Consider the following 18,620-nt stretch of genomic DNA (forward strand, 5'->3'; position numbering starts at 1 on the left):
AAAAAAGAAAACAAAACACAAATAAATATAACCTAAATTAATTTAATTAAATATATTAACAATAATTAAATTATATATGATACAAAACTAACTATTTAATTCTTCTTTTTCTTCTGATCGGGCAGAAGTCCCATTTCTTCTTGGTACTTGCGTATAAGTTGTTCTTGAACATCTGGAAGGCATGGGGAGTAGCGACTGTACTCCATACTGAATTCACCTTTGCCTTGTGTCATTGATCTGTGGGAAAGAAAATTTATATACATGTAATAAATCATAAAGCAATTAGTATAATTTATATATTTTTATATTATTGTTGTGGTGGATTATGGATTTATTATACATTTAATTTGAACATAATAAATTTTAATATTTACACAATTTTCTTTTGTAATAATTTTAAAAATCCAATACGCCAGGTAGGTAGTATGTCTAATACTACCTAAATAAGAAATACATGCAATGGCTGTACACATTATATAATCTTCATAAACTTAAGTGTTTAACTCCTACTCTTAAAGTAGGTTTTTTGAAGTGTTTTATAGGTACCGTACCTCCAAAACAAGAAAAACTGTCTATCGGTCCGTCTGTCATGACCATTTATCTTAAAATACTTGGTAGTATCCAGTTGAAAATAATATAAAATCCAGGCCTACTTGGAGCACAGAAAAAAATAAGCTTGTAAGTCCAAGCAATAAAAATATACAATATTCTATCGTTTTTGCTGCATATTGTATGAAATTCGTCGCGTAATCAAATACTTATTAGCGTAAGAAACCCTACAGGTTCGTGTATGAAGTTTCTGTAGTGAAATTTACGATTACAATACAAACAAAGGAAAAAATAGAAATTTACAGTTGTATAATAAAAAAATAATAATTAGAAACGTAAATTTGTAGTTCATTTCATACACTAAGAGTGCATACGCCTACAAACTTAAGCTTGTCTTTTTTGCTAGTTATATTTCCATTTGAACTAAAATTATGAATTTTGTACGAAAGCCATTGTCGCACTCGCACTTGACCAAATTTTTCGATAAAAAAAATTACAAAACATATACAGTTCTCCTAACAGAAATATCCTTTTCCCAAACAACAACCAACCTCAATTCCCCAGCGTATCCAAACATGTTATTCAGCGGCACCTCCGCGTACAGCGTGGTCCACCCGTCTGCGCCCTCGTTGCCGGTCACGATGCCGCCGCGTTTGTTGAGCTGACCCACCACCGCGCCATGAAACTCCTCAGGCGTGGTCACTTCTACGTACATTACGGGTTCCAGGATCTGCCACGCGCCGTCTTCGAATACTGGAAATATGTTTATTATTTTATGAGACTAGAACCTAGAATTTATAAAGTCACTCGTGAATCTTAATGCACGATCTGTGATCTGTCGATGTTTCGTGAAAAAGGAATATAAATAATGACAGCAAATTCAACTTATAGAGAATATGGAAGCACGGACACTACACACTACATTGCAGGTACTAGAGAGGAAGTAACTACAAAAAAGTTGTAAGATGGTTTGTCAAGAGAATGAGGGATGAAATAATGCAAATTTGGTTGGCTTTCAAGAACACAGTATCGATGATTCTTTAAGGATGTCACGTAAAAAGTATAAGAACACTACAAAAAAACTATATACATATATGTTAAAATCTATACATATACGAGTATGTTACCTTCTTTAACAGCTCCTTTCGCAGCCAAGAAAAACGCCAATTCACTAGAATCCACAATATGGTGGGCGCCATCTTGCAACCGGAACTTAACACCGGATATTTTATGTCCAGATAAATATCCCTTTTGACAGGTGTCCAGGAAACCGCGTTCAACCCCGGGAATAAACTGTTTAGGTATATTTGTACCTATTGTTTCGTCAATGAATTCTAGAACTGAAAATAAAATTATTTATTTTATAATAATAGTCTTGTGCGTTTTTAAGCTTTCCGCTAATTAAGGGTAAATATTAAACAATAATCATATAATTTTCAAAACATGTAAATATAAACGATATATATTTCTGGTAAATAATTCACCAAAATAAGTTAAAGTATTTTTCATATTTAAAATAAGGCAGTTTCTGTTACTGTACATAATAAATAAATAACAATTATCCTAGTAACTTTCTGTCATATATAAAACTAGTGGACCCGGACGCGGCTACGCCTGCTTGAACTTTAAGAATATTTCTTAAATATTATATAATATATTTATTTTTATAAGGATGAATATCAAAATATAAGTTCATTTTAGGTGACGTTTTCTTAAAACAACAAAGAGACTTTGCAAACCGGTGCTTAGCAACGACGGTTGTTATTAACATGGCAGAATAAATTGCATGTGAAATTAGAAAGTATTTTAATTTATTGGTACATATGTGTAATGTAATGTTATATAGCCTATAGCACTTCTGAAGAATGCAGCTTTCATACAAAACAAAAACATAGTAAATCGGACCAGTAGATCCAGAGATCTTAGCGTTCAAACAAACAAACAAACAAACTCTTCCGCTTTATTATATTAGTATAGATAAATAGGAAGTAAGCATTGATATTAATAGTGATATAAATACATACTTATATTAAATTATAAATACATATTATTAAATATCCACTTTAGTTATCTTACCAGTATTTTGATTAGGGGGCAGAGGCTCCATGACACCAGTGACCCTCGCGAACTGTCCCGCGCCGCCGGACTGCTTCTTGTGTAAATAGTCGAAAGTGCACGGCGACATCATTGTTTCTCTAATTTTTGGTAAATTATATTAATTACTAGTTTATAGTTTATGCAGTGGCGTAACGAGCTTAACTCGCGCCCGTGGCGAAATACTTTTACAGCGCCCCCAAGCGAACACAATATAATTTCATATCTATATATTAATTGTGCCAAAAACAATTAAATTAGTAATAAAAATTTTAAAAAATATATACCTAAAAGCAACCTTAGGTTTTCCCAGTTCAACGGGACAATTGTACTCTCTCTCCATTCTCTGCGCGTATATCTCCAGATGCAGTTCACCCATGCCGGAGACGACTGTTTCTTTATTATCACTGTCATAGCGGAAATGGAATGTGGGATCTTCTTTTGTGAATCTGTGAAATAGTAAATTTGTTTTTTTTATTGCTAGTGTACCCACGTATAGTGGGGAATATAGTGGGGAAAGCAGAGAAAACATATTGTTAAGACACTCCGACCCCACTTGCCAATATTCGAAATATTGTGTATTGAGTGGCAGAACTCAAGTTGCTTTGTCAGACTCAGGCTGTGCTTTGTCTTTCAGAACACGTAAATGAAAATACAACTAAAATGTAAATATAGTAAATTGTCTAAATGAGGATGGCAACCACAACCAATACGTTTACAGTCAGAAATCCCACTGCTCCGCTATAGTCTCATATTGATATGATTTTAATTTAAAAAAAATATTTTAGTTAAAAACGACTAGTGCTGTGCGTTATATTGTTACTAAGGCAAGAAACTAAAAATAATGCACTCGGGAGGAGTGAGAATCGAACTCTCCACTGTCGCGTTTCTCTGTTGTGTGGAAACAAGAGTGAAATTGCTATGTTAATATCTATTTAAATATAGTTTACTATTGTAGAACTAAAAGTAACACCCACCTAGCAACAGCCTTTGAGAAGTTATCCCTATCCTTATTATTCTTAGGTTTAATGGACATAGAGACGACAGGATCAGGTACATGTATGGACTCCATAGACAATTGTAATTTGCCGTCATTAACAAAAGTGTCTCCGGAAGCGCAGTCAACACCAAATAACGCGAATATGTCACCAGCAAGCACTTCGCTTACTTCCTCCATGTTGTTTGAATGCATTCGAACTAAGCGTGAGATTTTTACCTGAAATATACTTTTTTATTAATATCATGCTATATCCTATATATGGCAGGGTAGGCAGAGAGAACCTAGTATTATGACACTCTGTTCCACACATTGCCAATTTTTGGATATTGAGTGTTAAACGAACAAAACGCCGCCCTATGTATGCCTGCACAATTCGGAGTAAATGGGGAACTGAGGTGTTTTAATGAGAACAGAGTGTCTTAATTTCCCTCTTTCTACCCTGTAATGTGCGGGATACGCGTGAAGCTAAAATAAAATCTACTGTTAAGACACACCATTCGCCACTTACCGCCAAATGTTTTTTTGCCAGAGCAAGGTAATGAAAAGGTTTAATATTTCACTAACCAAGTGGTCAAACACTTGTACCACTGCACTATGACGGCCCTAAATATAACTAACATTAGAAAAATACACCAAGAGAGAAAAAAATAAGCATACCTTTCTCCCAGTCCTAGCATTAAAAATATTATCACCTCTCTTTAACATTCCTTGGTAGCATCTCAAATACGTTAGCTGACCAAATTTACTTAATTCCAACTTAAAGGCTAATCCTACAAACGGTTTTGCCCCATTTCTAGAAGGATCTAGAATAATAGTTTGACCTTCACTGCCTTTTTTCTCATTTGTTATAGCAGTATTCTCAACTTCACCGGGATGAGGTAAATAATCTAATACGGAGTCAAGTAATGGCTGCACTCCTTTATTTTTTAATGCTGTTCCTAATAAAACCGGAGTGAAAGTTCGTTTGAGGGTCACTCGGCGAATAGCTTGTTTTAATTCTTGTACAGTTGGTGTCTTTTCTTCTAAGAACATTTCTCCTGGAATTGTAAATAATAAAAATAGAAATATATTTTATGAATTAATAATATAAAATGAGCAATAACAGCAAGATAAACTACAATATTTTTAACACTTAAATAATAAATTATAGTTTTTACTATCAAATAGTGATAAATTAAGTTATCATGCAAAAATATCACTCACCTAAAGTTTCGTCAACATTAGACAAATGTTCAATAAGCTCATGTCTCCTTTCTTTAACCTCTGTCCGTCTATCCTGAGGTACTTCCTCTAATCTTATATTTTCACCATAATCCCCATCAAAATACATAGCTTTCTCTTCAATCAGATCTAAGATACCTGTACATTCCTTCTCCAAGCCTATAGGTAAATGTATGAAGGCAGCATTGTGATTCATTTTGGAACGCAATTGTTTTAAAACTCTGAAATAGATAAAAACATTTTATTATTATGTTATTTATATATTTTACATACAGTTTGAGTGGTGATTTAAAATTAAGTTCATTTAGTTCCCAAAATGGGTGATATCATAATCTAATTAATAGAAGCATGGTATGTTGGCATTTATAAATAAATTATAAACCATTGGTATGTAAATAAACAATAATAATAATTTTTAATGGCTAGTATTACTATAATAAAGAGACCTATCAAAATTACATTATGTAAATATTTAAAAAATATTATTCAATGCATATATTCATATTTCAGTTCAGGTCAGTTCTTAATTTATGGTGTTTCGAGCATGCCAGTTGAGCACTAATTGCTTCACCAATGTCAAATTGTATGACATATTTCTTTAATTTAATGTTCAATCATTATATTTTTTTTTTTCAGTTTCATGCTTTAATTTCTGCTTATAGTTGTGTTGTTGGTAAGAGTCAGAGGAAACAGTGTTAATACAATCTATTCATTGGTTTCCAATAAAACTTTGTGGCCTGATTTATAAATTCAATTTTTTATTTATTTTAAGATATTTCTGTATCTATAATAAACTAGCATTTCTCATGTAATTATACTTTTAAGATTTAAAATATAAATCTGTACATAATACCTACCTTTCAGGATTTGCATATAACCTATCCAATTTATTAATAAATGCCAAACAAGGTACATTATATCGTTTCATCTGTCTATTCACTGTTAAAGTCTGACTTTGGACACCTCCCACAGCACAAAGTACTAGCACAGCTCCGTCTAATACCCTCAAGGCTCTTTCCACTTCTACAGTAAAGTCAACATGGCCTGGTGTGTCAATGATGTTTATATTATGATCCTTCCAAATTGTGTATGTAGCAGCTGATTGTATAGTTATGCCTCTTTGCCGTTCTAATTCCATGGAATCCATGACAGCTCCTACATTGTCTTTACCTCTTACCTAAAACGTAAAATACAAAGAAAATTTTATGAACTACATTTTTTCTCATAATAACAAAACATTTAAACGCTTAGTCCAGCCATCAGACGCCCCTGTCCCATGACTGGCCTCAGTGTGTGAGACTTAGTGGTTTGATTCCCACTTAAGGAAATAAAATGTTTAATATTTATATTTATTTGTTGTGGTGCAAAGGAAAAATTGTGTTAAGTTCTACCACTCAGCCCACATGCCTCCAGAATTTGTTGGTAAGTGGGGAGGGATGTTCTAACAATAGGCTACCTCTACATACCTTACTACATGCAGGATACAGTGTAAAGCTGAGAGAGGTTTAAATGTTTACTAATAATATGTATTGAAACTTTTACTATGAGCCAAATAATTAATAACTTAAACATTACTGACCTCATGCATAGAATCTATTCGGCCTGTGTAAAATAACACTCTTTCTGTTAGCGTAGTTTTCCCTGAATCTATGTGGGCTGATATACCAATATTTCTTATTTTCTCTAATTCCTTGTGTTCCGCAAATTTTACATGCGATGAGAAGTTCTAAAATAACAACAAAATATTAGATTAGTGACACAATCTAAAATTATTTCTCTTTCATTTTTCCTTTTATTTGCTGAGTAAGGAAGTAAAGTTATGTATTTTTATGTAACATTTTACGTACTTAATAATTAAATTACGTAAAATATTAGATAAATGAAAAACTATTGAAAACGTCTGTTTACCTTTACTTGTGAATCCCATGATTTTTTAGCGACTTTAGATATTGCTCCTATTCGATACCAATTTAAGAGCGTCATGGTTTTATCTTTATTATTTTATTTTATTCCATAAAGAAGAAAATACATTTAATTTCCTTAAAATTATAGGTTATCAAAACGTCAAACCCATTGCGCTAAAAAAATCTATGGATAGAAGAGGAATCTGGATAGGAGTAGATGACAGACACTGATGAAGTAGAATATTAAAAGAAATTAATAAATGTAAAAGATATGTATTTATAAAAAACGAATAACATAATTTTATGTAAATGTCATATACATATACATCAAACAAAATTGTTATGGCTCATCGCGCAGTTGTAAAATCATGTACGTACACTATACAATATGTTGCACCGTATATGAAGTACCTAAAGTTTTGAGAAATGGTAATATGTCAATTAAATAAGATTTTTTACAATTTTTATAAAACATAATTTACACACATGAACATTTACATGTATATAAATTTTCATAGACAATATTGTACAGGAAATATGATGTGAAGTTAGGTTCGTATTATATCCTTGGGTTGGTATGGATTGTTTTTGAAGTACTGACAACTTTACAACTAAATATTTGTCAGTTTAGTTCAGTTTAAAAAGAATATGGCCGTGTTAGGGCCGAGTGTGAGTGTAAATATGAATGGTCATAGTAATATTCATAACCAGTTAACTAAATCTTTAGAAAGAATTTTAGAAGACGCATATTTGAGTGGTGAATTAAAATTAAGCGGACGAAAGTTGAGGGAGTTTCCGAAACCAGTGAAATATGACTTGAGTGATACAGTTATTGCTGGTAAGTCGGGATTTATAAATAAACCGCGGTGCATTTGTATGTGATATATATCCAATATTTTGTTTTAGATGTATTTTATGTCATACCATAACTATATAAAAACGTTGGAAATCATTATATTTGTTTATTTACCGGCATTCAGCGTGTCGTTTATCCGGCGTGGCCGTAAGATCGATCGAAAGAGATAAGTTCGTAAAACTTCTCACTTTATGAATCACCTTATAATTTGACTTTATAAACTAGTTTCGCCGTGTACATTTGAATGTTCCGACGTATAATTTTAGTAGTAGATTAGTAATTTACTTGCAGCTACTAAATTTGTAAGAAAATTTACACAAATTGAGGGTAGCTTAAATTAATTACTCAATTATTATATTTACAATTTTATATAATATTTAATCGATTCGCAGATAAATATTAACATAATTTTCTTACACACGTATTAGTTATATGTTATTAGTTATATACGCGAAATAGAAATTATCCGCCTGAAACATTCCCCTTATTAAAAACTCGGTCTGAAAGAGGCTTTTAGCACACCCTACAGGGGGATCAAAGGGAAAATAGAGCTGTACAAGTGTATGAAAGTCATGCATATTATATTTTTTTATCATATTGGAATGGAAAAAGATCATTACAGAATTAGTGCTTTATGTCTATACACAAGGATATTTTATAATGAAATAAGAAACCATACTTTTAAAATTAACATTCTTCTATCTAAAATTATGTCACTTTCTATTGTCTATATCAATATGAATACTATAAAAAGTGCATCTGCACATTAAATATTTTTACAAAAAAAAATACTTAGGATCATGAAAAATAGTAATAGCGTAGGATTTTTTTTCTGTCTATTTGCCTTTTTGTACACTTTCATCTTCAGAACTACTAAATGGATTGATTAGAATAAAACTTTTTTATTGTATTAGGCCTGGGCAGGATCTTCATTATAATTGATTCTGAAGACTGGCAACTAGGAAATAATGAAATTCCTCCATAACAAAAGTTATTCAGCATGATGCAGCAGCTGTAATTCAGCATGATGCAGCAGCATTTGCTAATGATATAAATAAGATCAGAGGCAACTGATGAAAAAACCTTAATAGACCTGCTTAAGTATAAGAAAAGTAGAAAAATCATTACAGCTCATCTAAAAGATGAATGTATTCAATCCCTACATTACATCATTGAGTGAATTACTACATTTAATTTGTTTTCATTTCATATACAAGTTAGGTAAATAATAATAATAGCTGGAAGGAAGTACCTGCATATAAAAAAATGGTACAAGTTGCAGCAAAAATTTTAGCTTTTTTATTTTAGTAGTACAGGAATGGTTAAGTCTATGCAAATGTAGTTGACATTAGCCACTAGATCAATATAGGAACTTAAATATGTTATTCTTAGGATCCACGGTAAACTCTTTACTATTAAAAATGTATTATCATTAATGTAATACTACACTAGACATACTCTAGTTGTTGTTATTAAGTCAAACAATAGTGAAAAATGGCCAGTGTGTACTTTAACCTAATTAATTTGGGAGTGCCAAGTTATTGCTAATGGATTGAGGCTTGTCTATTTGTGTTAACTTTTCTATTTTCTTTATTTATTGAATGGTATACTTTTTTATAGACAATATATTCAGCTTGCACCAATAAGTTCATCAAAATTAATATGTGAATTTAAATGTGCATGCTTTTTTACAAAATGCTATAATATTTTAATTAACAGGAATCCTTTTTTTTTCTAAAGAATATACTAAGAAGTTCAGTTCTTCCAAACTCCATTGTTGTATCATTACTGCGATACAAAAAGAGAATTTGGCTAAATATATATATTAATGCCACAATAATGGTGCCTCAAGTAATGTAATATGTATATAATGTCCATATATAAATACAATAACACTAAGAAACTGTTACAACATTGTTAAAATATTCCTTTAATGGAAATGTATGTGTATAACATCCAAATATGGTTTTATGAGATGTGGATATCATACTCAAAAATGTTTTTCTTTTGAGAGCATTTTTTGCTCCTTTATAAAAAATAAACCACAAAGCCTCCGCCATTTTTACATTTTTGCTGAGCTAAATAGAGATGAGAAAATGTTGGAAAGAATGGAAACGAAAAGCCCTCAAAAGACATTATGTATGTTGAAATGTTATACTGAGCTATTACATATTCAAGAAAATTTATATGGAAAACAGGTTTTAAAATTTAAGCTTTTATGTCTTACATTAAATAAGTTTTTTTTTATTTTAATTATATATTACATATAACATTAATTTGGTAAACTATAACAAGATATATACTAATCAAGGACGAATTTAAAAGTGCTCAAATAAACTCGTTCTTCGAGTTCATGTTTCAATCGGGTGTATCGCCACTTTCAACAAAAGTTGGCGGAAATGCTTTCGCAATGATGGCATTTCTCGTAATATAGAGAGAACTTTAGGTTCATTGTTCGGCACGACATCATGTGCGCTAAGTAGGGACGCAATCCAGGAAAATAATTTTTAAAAAATATATATTTTATACAATATATTACGATAATAAATATTTTAGCTGTTGAAATTGTATCCATGGAGCTCGAATTTTTATTGATAATTAAGATATTTTATATTTTTTTCTTTCGCCAATGTCACTTTGAAGGTTGGCTAACAGATAAAATTGAGGTACATAGCATTTTTCGGAAAAACATTACACGAGGAGATATTTTAGATTTTTAGATAGAGAATATATTTATATATAATGTACTATATTTAATTAAAAATCAACTTTTATATTTTTCTTTAAAAAATCACCTTATTCTCACACTTAAAGATGTAGATAAATTCAGTATTATCTTGTACAACAAATTATCAAACTCGCCGACAATCTGAAGTGGAACTAATGAATTAGAATAGACTCTTAATAAGTGCAACGTGTTTCAAATCTATTTTCATCCATGGTTAGGCAGTCAATAAATTACGGCACCACTCATAACACGTCAGCATCTCGATCGTTAAAACAATACTTGTCTGAGCACTCAACTTGGCTCTACTAGCTTCTTTTTTGCCCTTTATAATATATACAGTTATGGTCTGTGAAATAACAGATTGACATTTGTTTGTTGTTCTGTTTTTGTAAGTCGAGGGTTGAACTTTTTGTGTTTATGCTTGATAGATATTTTGTATTGATATAGATCCGGTCGTTTAGTTAAAATAAAAATAAATAAATAAAAAAAAAAAAATAAAATAAAATAGCCTTTATTGCTGTTCTTTACAATTAATATATAACTTGCCTTTTCTATAAACTAAATTGATTTTTAATAATTAATATCAATATTTTTTCAATAATAATAATCTAATTAATTTTATTTGTTTGTTTTTTTTTTGTTTATTCATCGGCAACTAGATATTTCTGTGAAACAGCTTGTCTGTCGACAAAGGCCTCCTCTAAAGAGTTCCATATTTTCCTGTCTTTTGCTAGACGGGTCCATACTGGACCAGCTATTTTTTTGATGTCATCTTCCCATCTTTTTGGTTGTCTGCCTTTATTTCTTTTGCTGTTTCTTGGGTACCATTCGGTTACTAACTTAGTCCATTTTTCTTTACTTTCCCTTAACATATGTCCCGTCCAACACCATTTAAGCTGTCTGTAAGTTGTGTGTACATTTTTAAAATTTGTTTTCTTTTTAATTTCTCGTAAGTTTACTCTGTCTTTCCTTTTTATACCTAAAACACTCCGTTCCATTGCATTTTGGCAGACTTTTAATTTGCTTTCTTGTGCTTCTGTCAACGCCCATGTCTGGCAACCGTATAGTAAGCATGGCATAATGCATATTTCAAATATTTTCTTTTTTCCTTTCATTGGCATATCTTTATCCTTCATTATTTCCCTCAGAGACCAAAATCTTTCCAAGAATTCGTTATTCTTCGTTCTAATTCCTTTTTCATGCAATTATCTGTAGATATCAGTTGGCCCAAATATATATATTCTTTTACATATTCTATACTTTCGTTATTTACTATTATTTTTTCATTAGTTACTGTTTGTTGGGCGTTCGTCATAATTTTGGTTTTAATTAGATTCATTGTCAGTCCTGCCTTAGCACTTTCATCAGATAGTTGCTGAAGTCGGTCGGGTCGGGTCGTTTAGTTATGACGTTTTAAATTAATTTATAACTGCACTAAAAGTATTTATTTAATAGTGTGAACTCTTTTATTATTATTTCTGTTTTATTAAATAATGGTTAACATAGTAAATGATATCATATTTTCACAATTTAAATAATAAAATTTTGAAATCTTTTGACATAATACATCTATATGTATAAGATGTTATGTATCAATAGCGCGATTTAATATGTAAATGATTTCAATTGGTGTTATTGATACGGCAGACAAGCACTTAAGACTATAATCTACCTGTCGACACGTCGTTTAATTATTTTTAATATTTTAGTTTTGGTTTATTTATTTTATGGGACATTTTATTAATTTTTAAAATTGTCTGTGAAGTATTTATAAATATATCATGGACTTTACTATGAAATTTCAAACTAAAATCCATATAAAAGTATCGTCGTAAATGTTCGGTATACCGATTCACATTAAAAAGAGAAACTTGTCATTCGAAATCGTTTTCATTTCGCTTTTGATATACATTATCACCTATTTAAGATTCATTGTAATACAGTTTTGTACATATTTAACAATAAATAAATACATTCTTTTTAAAAATAAAGTCAGCCCTCTTTCTTGTGATCCTGCGCTGAGGGTGCAACTTACAAGGGTCCTTCAATTAGCATTTTACGTGGAAGAAATTTAAAAAATTGCAGGATATAAATTATAAGCTAAGGATGTTGAAATTTAAATTCTTTTTTGAGAAGTAAACTCTACTTCAACTCCAAGATTTGAGTAAGGGAATATTAATAATTATACATATACAGTATGCGTAAAATTTACTAAGGCACCATTGCAAATTAGACGGTGTTTCACGGTGTTGTTTAGGCTTTAATTAACACTCGGAAGAACAATGATATTTGAATGATAGTCTAGAAAGTCAATCAAGTAAAACAAAAAGTCATATTCCTTTGATTTGATTGATCTTCGTCATCGTAAACAGCAGAACGGAATATCTTAATTGGTGTTATTGACACCTTATTTCTCACTTGTAATTTGCTAGAACATATTTGAAAGTCAAAGAAAGAACCATTTGGCTGTCCTGTCTATTATGCTCCATAAGGGAGACGCATGAAACTGATTAAAAAAAATAGAATTAAGTTACAATCCAGTTACAACACCGTATAATATCCATAGAAACAATACAAAACTTTAGAATCTCATGGTATTATGTACCTGTGAACTTTGTTCAGCTTTATTCATGGTTAGCGTACCACAATATTTCTATAGAAAAATACAATAACGGCGACAGGTGCATAGCTGTGTTCGCCCGAGCGTTGCCACTCCGGATGTGGGGGACGATCGTATCGTCTTTTCCAATTTTGCATACCTATATATATATTATTTATTTTAATCAGCTTCATGCTGTATTCCGCACTCGGCAGGGTAGGCAGAGGGAACCTAGTGTTAAGATTCTCCGTTGTCCATTTTCCACCAAATTCTGGAGGCATTGCGTGTTCAGTGGCGGAACTCAACGGCGTACTTTGCCTCGGCAACAGAGAGAAGAAGTGAAAATATGAAATATTTCATTTTCTCGAATGGGGATCGAACCCACGAGCAGTCGCGTTTACAATCACACACTTGTGCCTCTGCGCCACGACTGGCCTCATTATCAATTGCTATATGGTTAGAAATAAATTATTTTTAGTTTCTTATTCGACGTTCTCATTATTTTTTTCAATACATAACGAATGGCGTCGTCCCATTTTATGAAAGTCATAAAATTTGTAGCGCCGTGGCTCGTGGTTGAATAATTAAGGAAACTCCCCATGTTCCATTCAGTACGTGTCACTGCGCAGGTACTTGGAGCCAGTTTTTATAAGCGTCGGGACCGGGAAAGTAAACAAAATGGACAGGATGTTATATGTTGCCATATAATTGTTATTGTAACTGAACTGAGATAGTCTCTGTGAGTGAATTATTTTTATTTAAACAGCTATTATATCAGAAGCTTTCTCTATATTGTAAAAACAAATATTTTTAGGCCATCATGTTGTCTTGCGTGTTTGGTCGTAAATGATAGCAGGTTTAATCCCAACTCGGGGAAATTAATTATTTTCCTATCTCCGCCCTGTTAAGCGTATGCGGCGTTGAAATCCGCCACTCGATACGCAATGTGCAAAAAATGGCATATAAAGAGTGAAATTAGAGTTAATTCCCCGTCATATTACATGTCATGTGGCTACAGTTAATCCAACTTACGGTCGGCTGTTCCCCATAAGACGAACAGTTGGACTCTTGTCCTGACATGGCTTCTCTCACGCATTTAAACTAAGAATTGAGATCACAACTGCAACCTTGACATATTATATCGTTAATCGCATACTGGTGTTTACAGACCTACATATAATGTAAAGCTATTTTTATTTTACACCTGGTTAGCCAGATTTGCGAGCTTAAAACATTTCCCCCTATTGATCTCCCCAACACAGCCTCGTGCTTTTTTAATGGCGTTACAAGGCCGGAGTGCCTAAATTATGACCCTTTTAAATTTCCATTTTACCGGTTCGTTACCTTACTTTTGAGCCGCAAATTCATCTTTAATCATGAGGACGAGAATGGATAATCAAAAGCTGATTTATTTACGGACACACAAAGGCACACAGCCATAGTTTTGGCGAGGCCGGCCTGACAATAGGCTTGTCATTTTTATTCGCCTCATAGGCAGGTATGGCCCCAAGAATATTGATCACAATAACCTGACTAAAATAAGAAGGTTGTGATTGTGCTTAACCGATACTTCGTATGAACGTTCTTCTTCAATTGGTCGGTTTACAACCGTTATTGTAATAAATTAGTATGCAACGTGTTCCAAGCTTCCTTCGCCGGAGTTGTCTGGTCATGTCCTTTAGAATTTACATACGCATGGGTGGATAAAAGTGGTGAACCATGAACGGTGAGATTATTCCGGTGCATGTGAAATTCACGTGGCAAAAGCCTGTGACTGTAAGGAGACGGTTGCGAGTTCGATTCCCATTTGGGGGACTGAATTATTATTTATAAATGTTTTCTTCGCTCTGGTACCAAAACAAAAGTACGGCGTTTAGTTCCGCCACTCAACACGTAATGCCTCGGCGGAAAGTGGGATACATCGTGAGGCTATTAAAAAAATGTGAAATTCATTCCGAATGTATTAAAGCTTTCTCGAAAAACGCTTTTAAAGGGAGTCATTATAATTTCTTAAGCTCAACAATTTAAGTCGTATAACTGAACATACTTGACGTAAATCTTACTTACTATTTTCTTTAAGAGCATGCTCTACACTGCGAGTAAGTAAGAATACGTTATTTTTTTTCTTCGATGCCATTCAGTATATCAAAACAAGCGTATCATGCGGAATCTGGAACTACTTTGTACGTACATATATCTATTGCATTATGTAAATACACCACAGTTATTTCTCTGCTGTAAGCAATATGGCCTACAGTATTCAAATTTCCAGTATTGGGACACCAGATCGTCGATATTTATATTGAGACGGTCGTGGCACAGCGGCACAAAGGTGTGACTGTAACGCGACGGTTGTGGGTTCGATCCCCATTTGAGGAAATAAAATAATTATTTACATTTATAGCTATTTTCATTTCTTCGCTCTGGTGTCGAGGCAAAGAGCGGCGTTGAATTCCAATACTAGTCAACATGCAATGCCTCCAGAATTAGGCGGAAAGTGGGGAACGGAGTGTCTTAACACTAGGTTCCCTCTGCTTACCCTGGTGTGTGCGGGATACAGCGTGAAGCTGATTTTTTTTTTATGAAAGTAATACTTAAACATTAAAATATTGAGTGGATGTTAAAATGTAGTAGTCTTTCATTACATTTAGTTACCACTTCTCACTAATTATGCGATATGCTTTTAAACATGTATGTAAGAGAAAGTTTAAGTTATTGGATTTTTAAGTAAATGCAAGAATTATTTAACATGAGGCCCTCGTGAAGCAGCGGCTCGGCGTCAAACAGTTGACACAGCAGTTGTTGATTCGATTACCACTCGAGGGATTATTTTAATTTTATCGCTCTGGTAACAAGGCAATGCGCGGCGTAGAGTCCGCTATTCAACACGTAATATCTTTTTAAATTGGACGGAAACTTCAGAACATTAGGTTTTCTCTGCCTACCTTGCTAAATCCAAGATACAATATAAAGCTAAATAATAAAATAAAAAAAACAACGATTTTAGGTTTACTCTCAGTGTTTCGGAAATACTATTTCATAATAAATACAACAAAAAAATAACTTATTATTTATTTATCAAAAATATATAAAGCAGAAAATATTTTTGTGATAGTGCCAATTCCAATGAACTAATAAGACTTTTCATAGAAAATTTCATCGAATCTAGATCAATATGGCAACGTGCTCTATTATAACTCGCTCTTATCTCGCCCTATACATTTCACTTCATCGCCTACTGCAGCCTTTGCGTCGTCAGTGACCCACATTGTGTCAACAGCTGCTTGGTGCTTAATCGCTGTGAGGGCTACTGGCTTACTGGTATGGGTGGCAGCGATTATAATCTTAACACGACTCTTTGTTTTATGGATGAAGTGTGTTGAAGAAAAATGGCCTTAAATTATGTCGTAATTCAACAACTAACCATATAAATTAAAATTTATTATCTATGCGTATAATAAAATTAACGCAATGCTGACTTTGACTGTACGTTTGTTCATGTTTATCTCAGAAACAGCTATAAATGCAAACTTCCATTAACATTTTATGTTTGTTTTATTTCAATCGGTTCGTAAATAGAAAAGTAACGTCAATGTAATGAATTGCAAGCGACATTATTTATACAAAATATATGTTTGATTAAATTGGCTAATATAATATCTAAATAACATTTTAAAAAACGACGTACTAATTTTAAAAAATGTAATTATTTTTATTAATAACTTATCTAAGAATGTTATATTAAAGAACTTCTGACAAATTAACACGATGCTTATCGTGTAGAATAATAATACTCGAAGTTGATTGAACTACTAACCCTATCATCGTACAAGCTTCCCGTTCACGGTGGCCTATTAATACCTCGATGGCTCTTGGAGCGTGTTCGGGTTTCATAGCGATTTGTTGTGTAATTGTATTTTATGTTCACAGTTGTTGAGCAATGCTCCTATTCAATAGATTTTGTATTAATAGTTCTTAATTGTGGTACCATAATATAATAAGATTTTTTTTTGAATTAGAAAGTGGTGGTAGAGGAGGTGCTTCTTTATGTCATTTTCAATCTCTCTCTAGGCCGTCCTATGCGTGTACAACGTGTTTTGGAGATATTAATATATTGTTTTCCTTGTCAATGTGATAGAGCTGTATAAAACATAATTTAGTTAACCATTACGTTAAATATTTTTATAAAATACTTTCATAGACACCAAGCTCACATCTGCATAATGTGTAGTGTTCTACAGTAATGAAACGTCCATTACTCGAGTTATTAGTTAAAAGCGCGTAAATTATAAACCAGATGGGTCATAAATAAACCACACCCACGCAAAACACTGTTAATTCTTCGCAATCACAGTGCAACTCACCTCGTAGATTCGAATAGTTTTCATCATTATTATTCCAAAATTATCTTATTGTCTTAGATAAATATTGACTATTTAGTATTAACAATACCTACTTGTTAAGTATTTGATTTTTTTTTATTTTACTTTAAACTTTTTTTTGTATAATTTAGGCATAAAAAACTCTTCTAGATAAGTGTATATTTTTGTATAATATTCTAGTATATTCACTTAGGAGAATGATTTAAATTAGCTAGAGCGTTTAAATATGATCTATGAAGCACAGGTTTACTCTCAACATAGCTATGTGATAATATGATTATACTGACGTATTATAAGGATGTTCATCGGATGTGACGTGAGACGGAACTTCGTTTCCTACGCTTTCCACACCGTTGGTTTCTGCTCAAATCCCTTGGTTGCACGGTCGTGAGGTCGCCATTGTTTTAAGGCAATACTTTTAGATGTGACCATAAAAACATGTTGTTACAATTAAGTTAGCGATATATTTTCTTTTTATTATCATTCTTCTACTTTACTAGTGTTAAAGCACTCTATTTAGTATTTTCTGTAAATTTTAAATAATAGCATGCTTGTTGGGGGTACCCAACGCCGAGCATTGTCTTATCAAACCTCAAAAGAAAATACTTTTATTCACCAATGCGGAGTTCAAACCCGATGCGATTGCGAGTAGTACAATCTGACGCTATCCAAGTACGTCATGATGGCGTCAATGGCGCCATGATGGCATCCTGTTTTAGTTACTTAGTCTCTGTAAACATTATAAGTTTCATATATTTTTTTAGTTATATTATACCTTTGATCAACTAAAATTTGAGTAAATATGGAAATGAATTAAGTTATTTTTTTTATTTACTTATAAATAAATCTATGTATTGTTTTTGACACAGCAAACAAGAACTCGAACACCGTTAGTATTGCTATAAAAACATTAATGATTCAATATCCTTTCTAAAACTGGCATCACGAATTAATTTAGGTCGCACATGATTGTATTTAGACTCTTGCAATATGTCCTCCATGTGTTAATTAAATAAAATTGTATGAGATATATCCGTAGTCGTGCAAAATATATCATGTTGTTAAGGGCCCTTGTACTGCTTAGTATTCGATTATACGTTCTTTAAAAATGATATATTTTATACTTACTAATAATAATATATTTTATTATATTATGTATTTGTTTAAGTAGATGCTAGATTTAAATATTAGTTTTTAAATATTACTTTGTGTCAAATAGTATAAAACATAATTTAGTTAACCATTACGTTAAATATTTTTATAAAATACTTTCATAGACACCAAGCT

The 18,620-nt window shown here is 32.2% G+C and overlaps 2 protein-coding genes across 2 annotated transcripts in view; one reads left to right on the plus strand and one right to left on the minus strand.

Annotated features, from left to right (window-relative positions):
- Positions 1-22: 22 nt before the first annotated feature.
- mEFG1 (mitochondrial translation elongation factor G 1) lies at positions 23-6,962 on the minus strand. The gene is made up of 11 exons (XM_085189965.1): positions 6,773-6,962; positions 6,444-6,590; positions 5,722-6,041; positions 4,847-5,085; positions 4,301-4,680; positions 3,621-3,859; positions 2,931-3,092; positions 2,626-2,744; positions 1,677-1,889; positions 1,101-1,302; positions 23-237 (listed from the first exon to the last, which is right to left on the minus strand). The coding sequence occupies exons 1-11, from the start codon at positions 6,845-6,847 to the stop codon at positions 96-98; spliced, it is 2,238 nt and encodes a 745-aa protein (XP_085046091.1). The 5' UTR covers positions 6,848-6,962; the 3' UTR covers positions 23-95.
- Positions 6,963-7,383: 421 nt separating this feature from the next.
- The window catches only part of Lrch (Leucine-rich-repeats and calponin homology domain protein), a 54,907-nt gene continuing 43,670 nt past the window's right edge, over positions 7,384-18,620 (plus strand). Inside the window, exon 1 of the mRNA XM_085189991.1 lies at positions 7,384-7,606. Coding sequence (XP_085046117.1) covers positions 7,417-7,606 — 190 coding nt within the window. The 5' untranslated portion in view covers positions 7,384-7,416. The remainder of the gene's footprint in view (positions 7,607-18,620) is intronic.

This window comes from Heliconius melpomene, chromosome 1, assembly GCF_056956725.1.
Source record: "Heliconius melpomene rosina isolate 202511_hmr_F chromosome 1, ASM5695672v1, whole genome shotgun sequence".
Classification (NCBI taxonomy): domain Eukaryota; kingdom Metazoa; phylum Arthropoda; class Insecta; order Lepidoptera; family Nymphalidae; genus Heliconius; species Heliconius melpomene.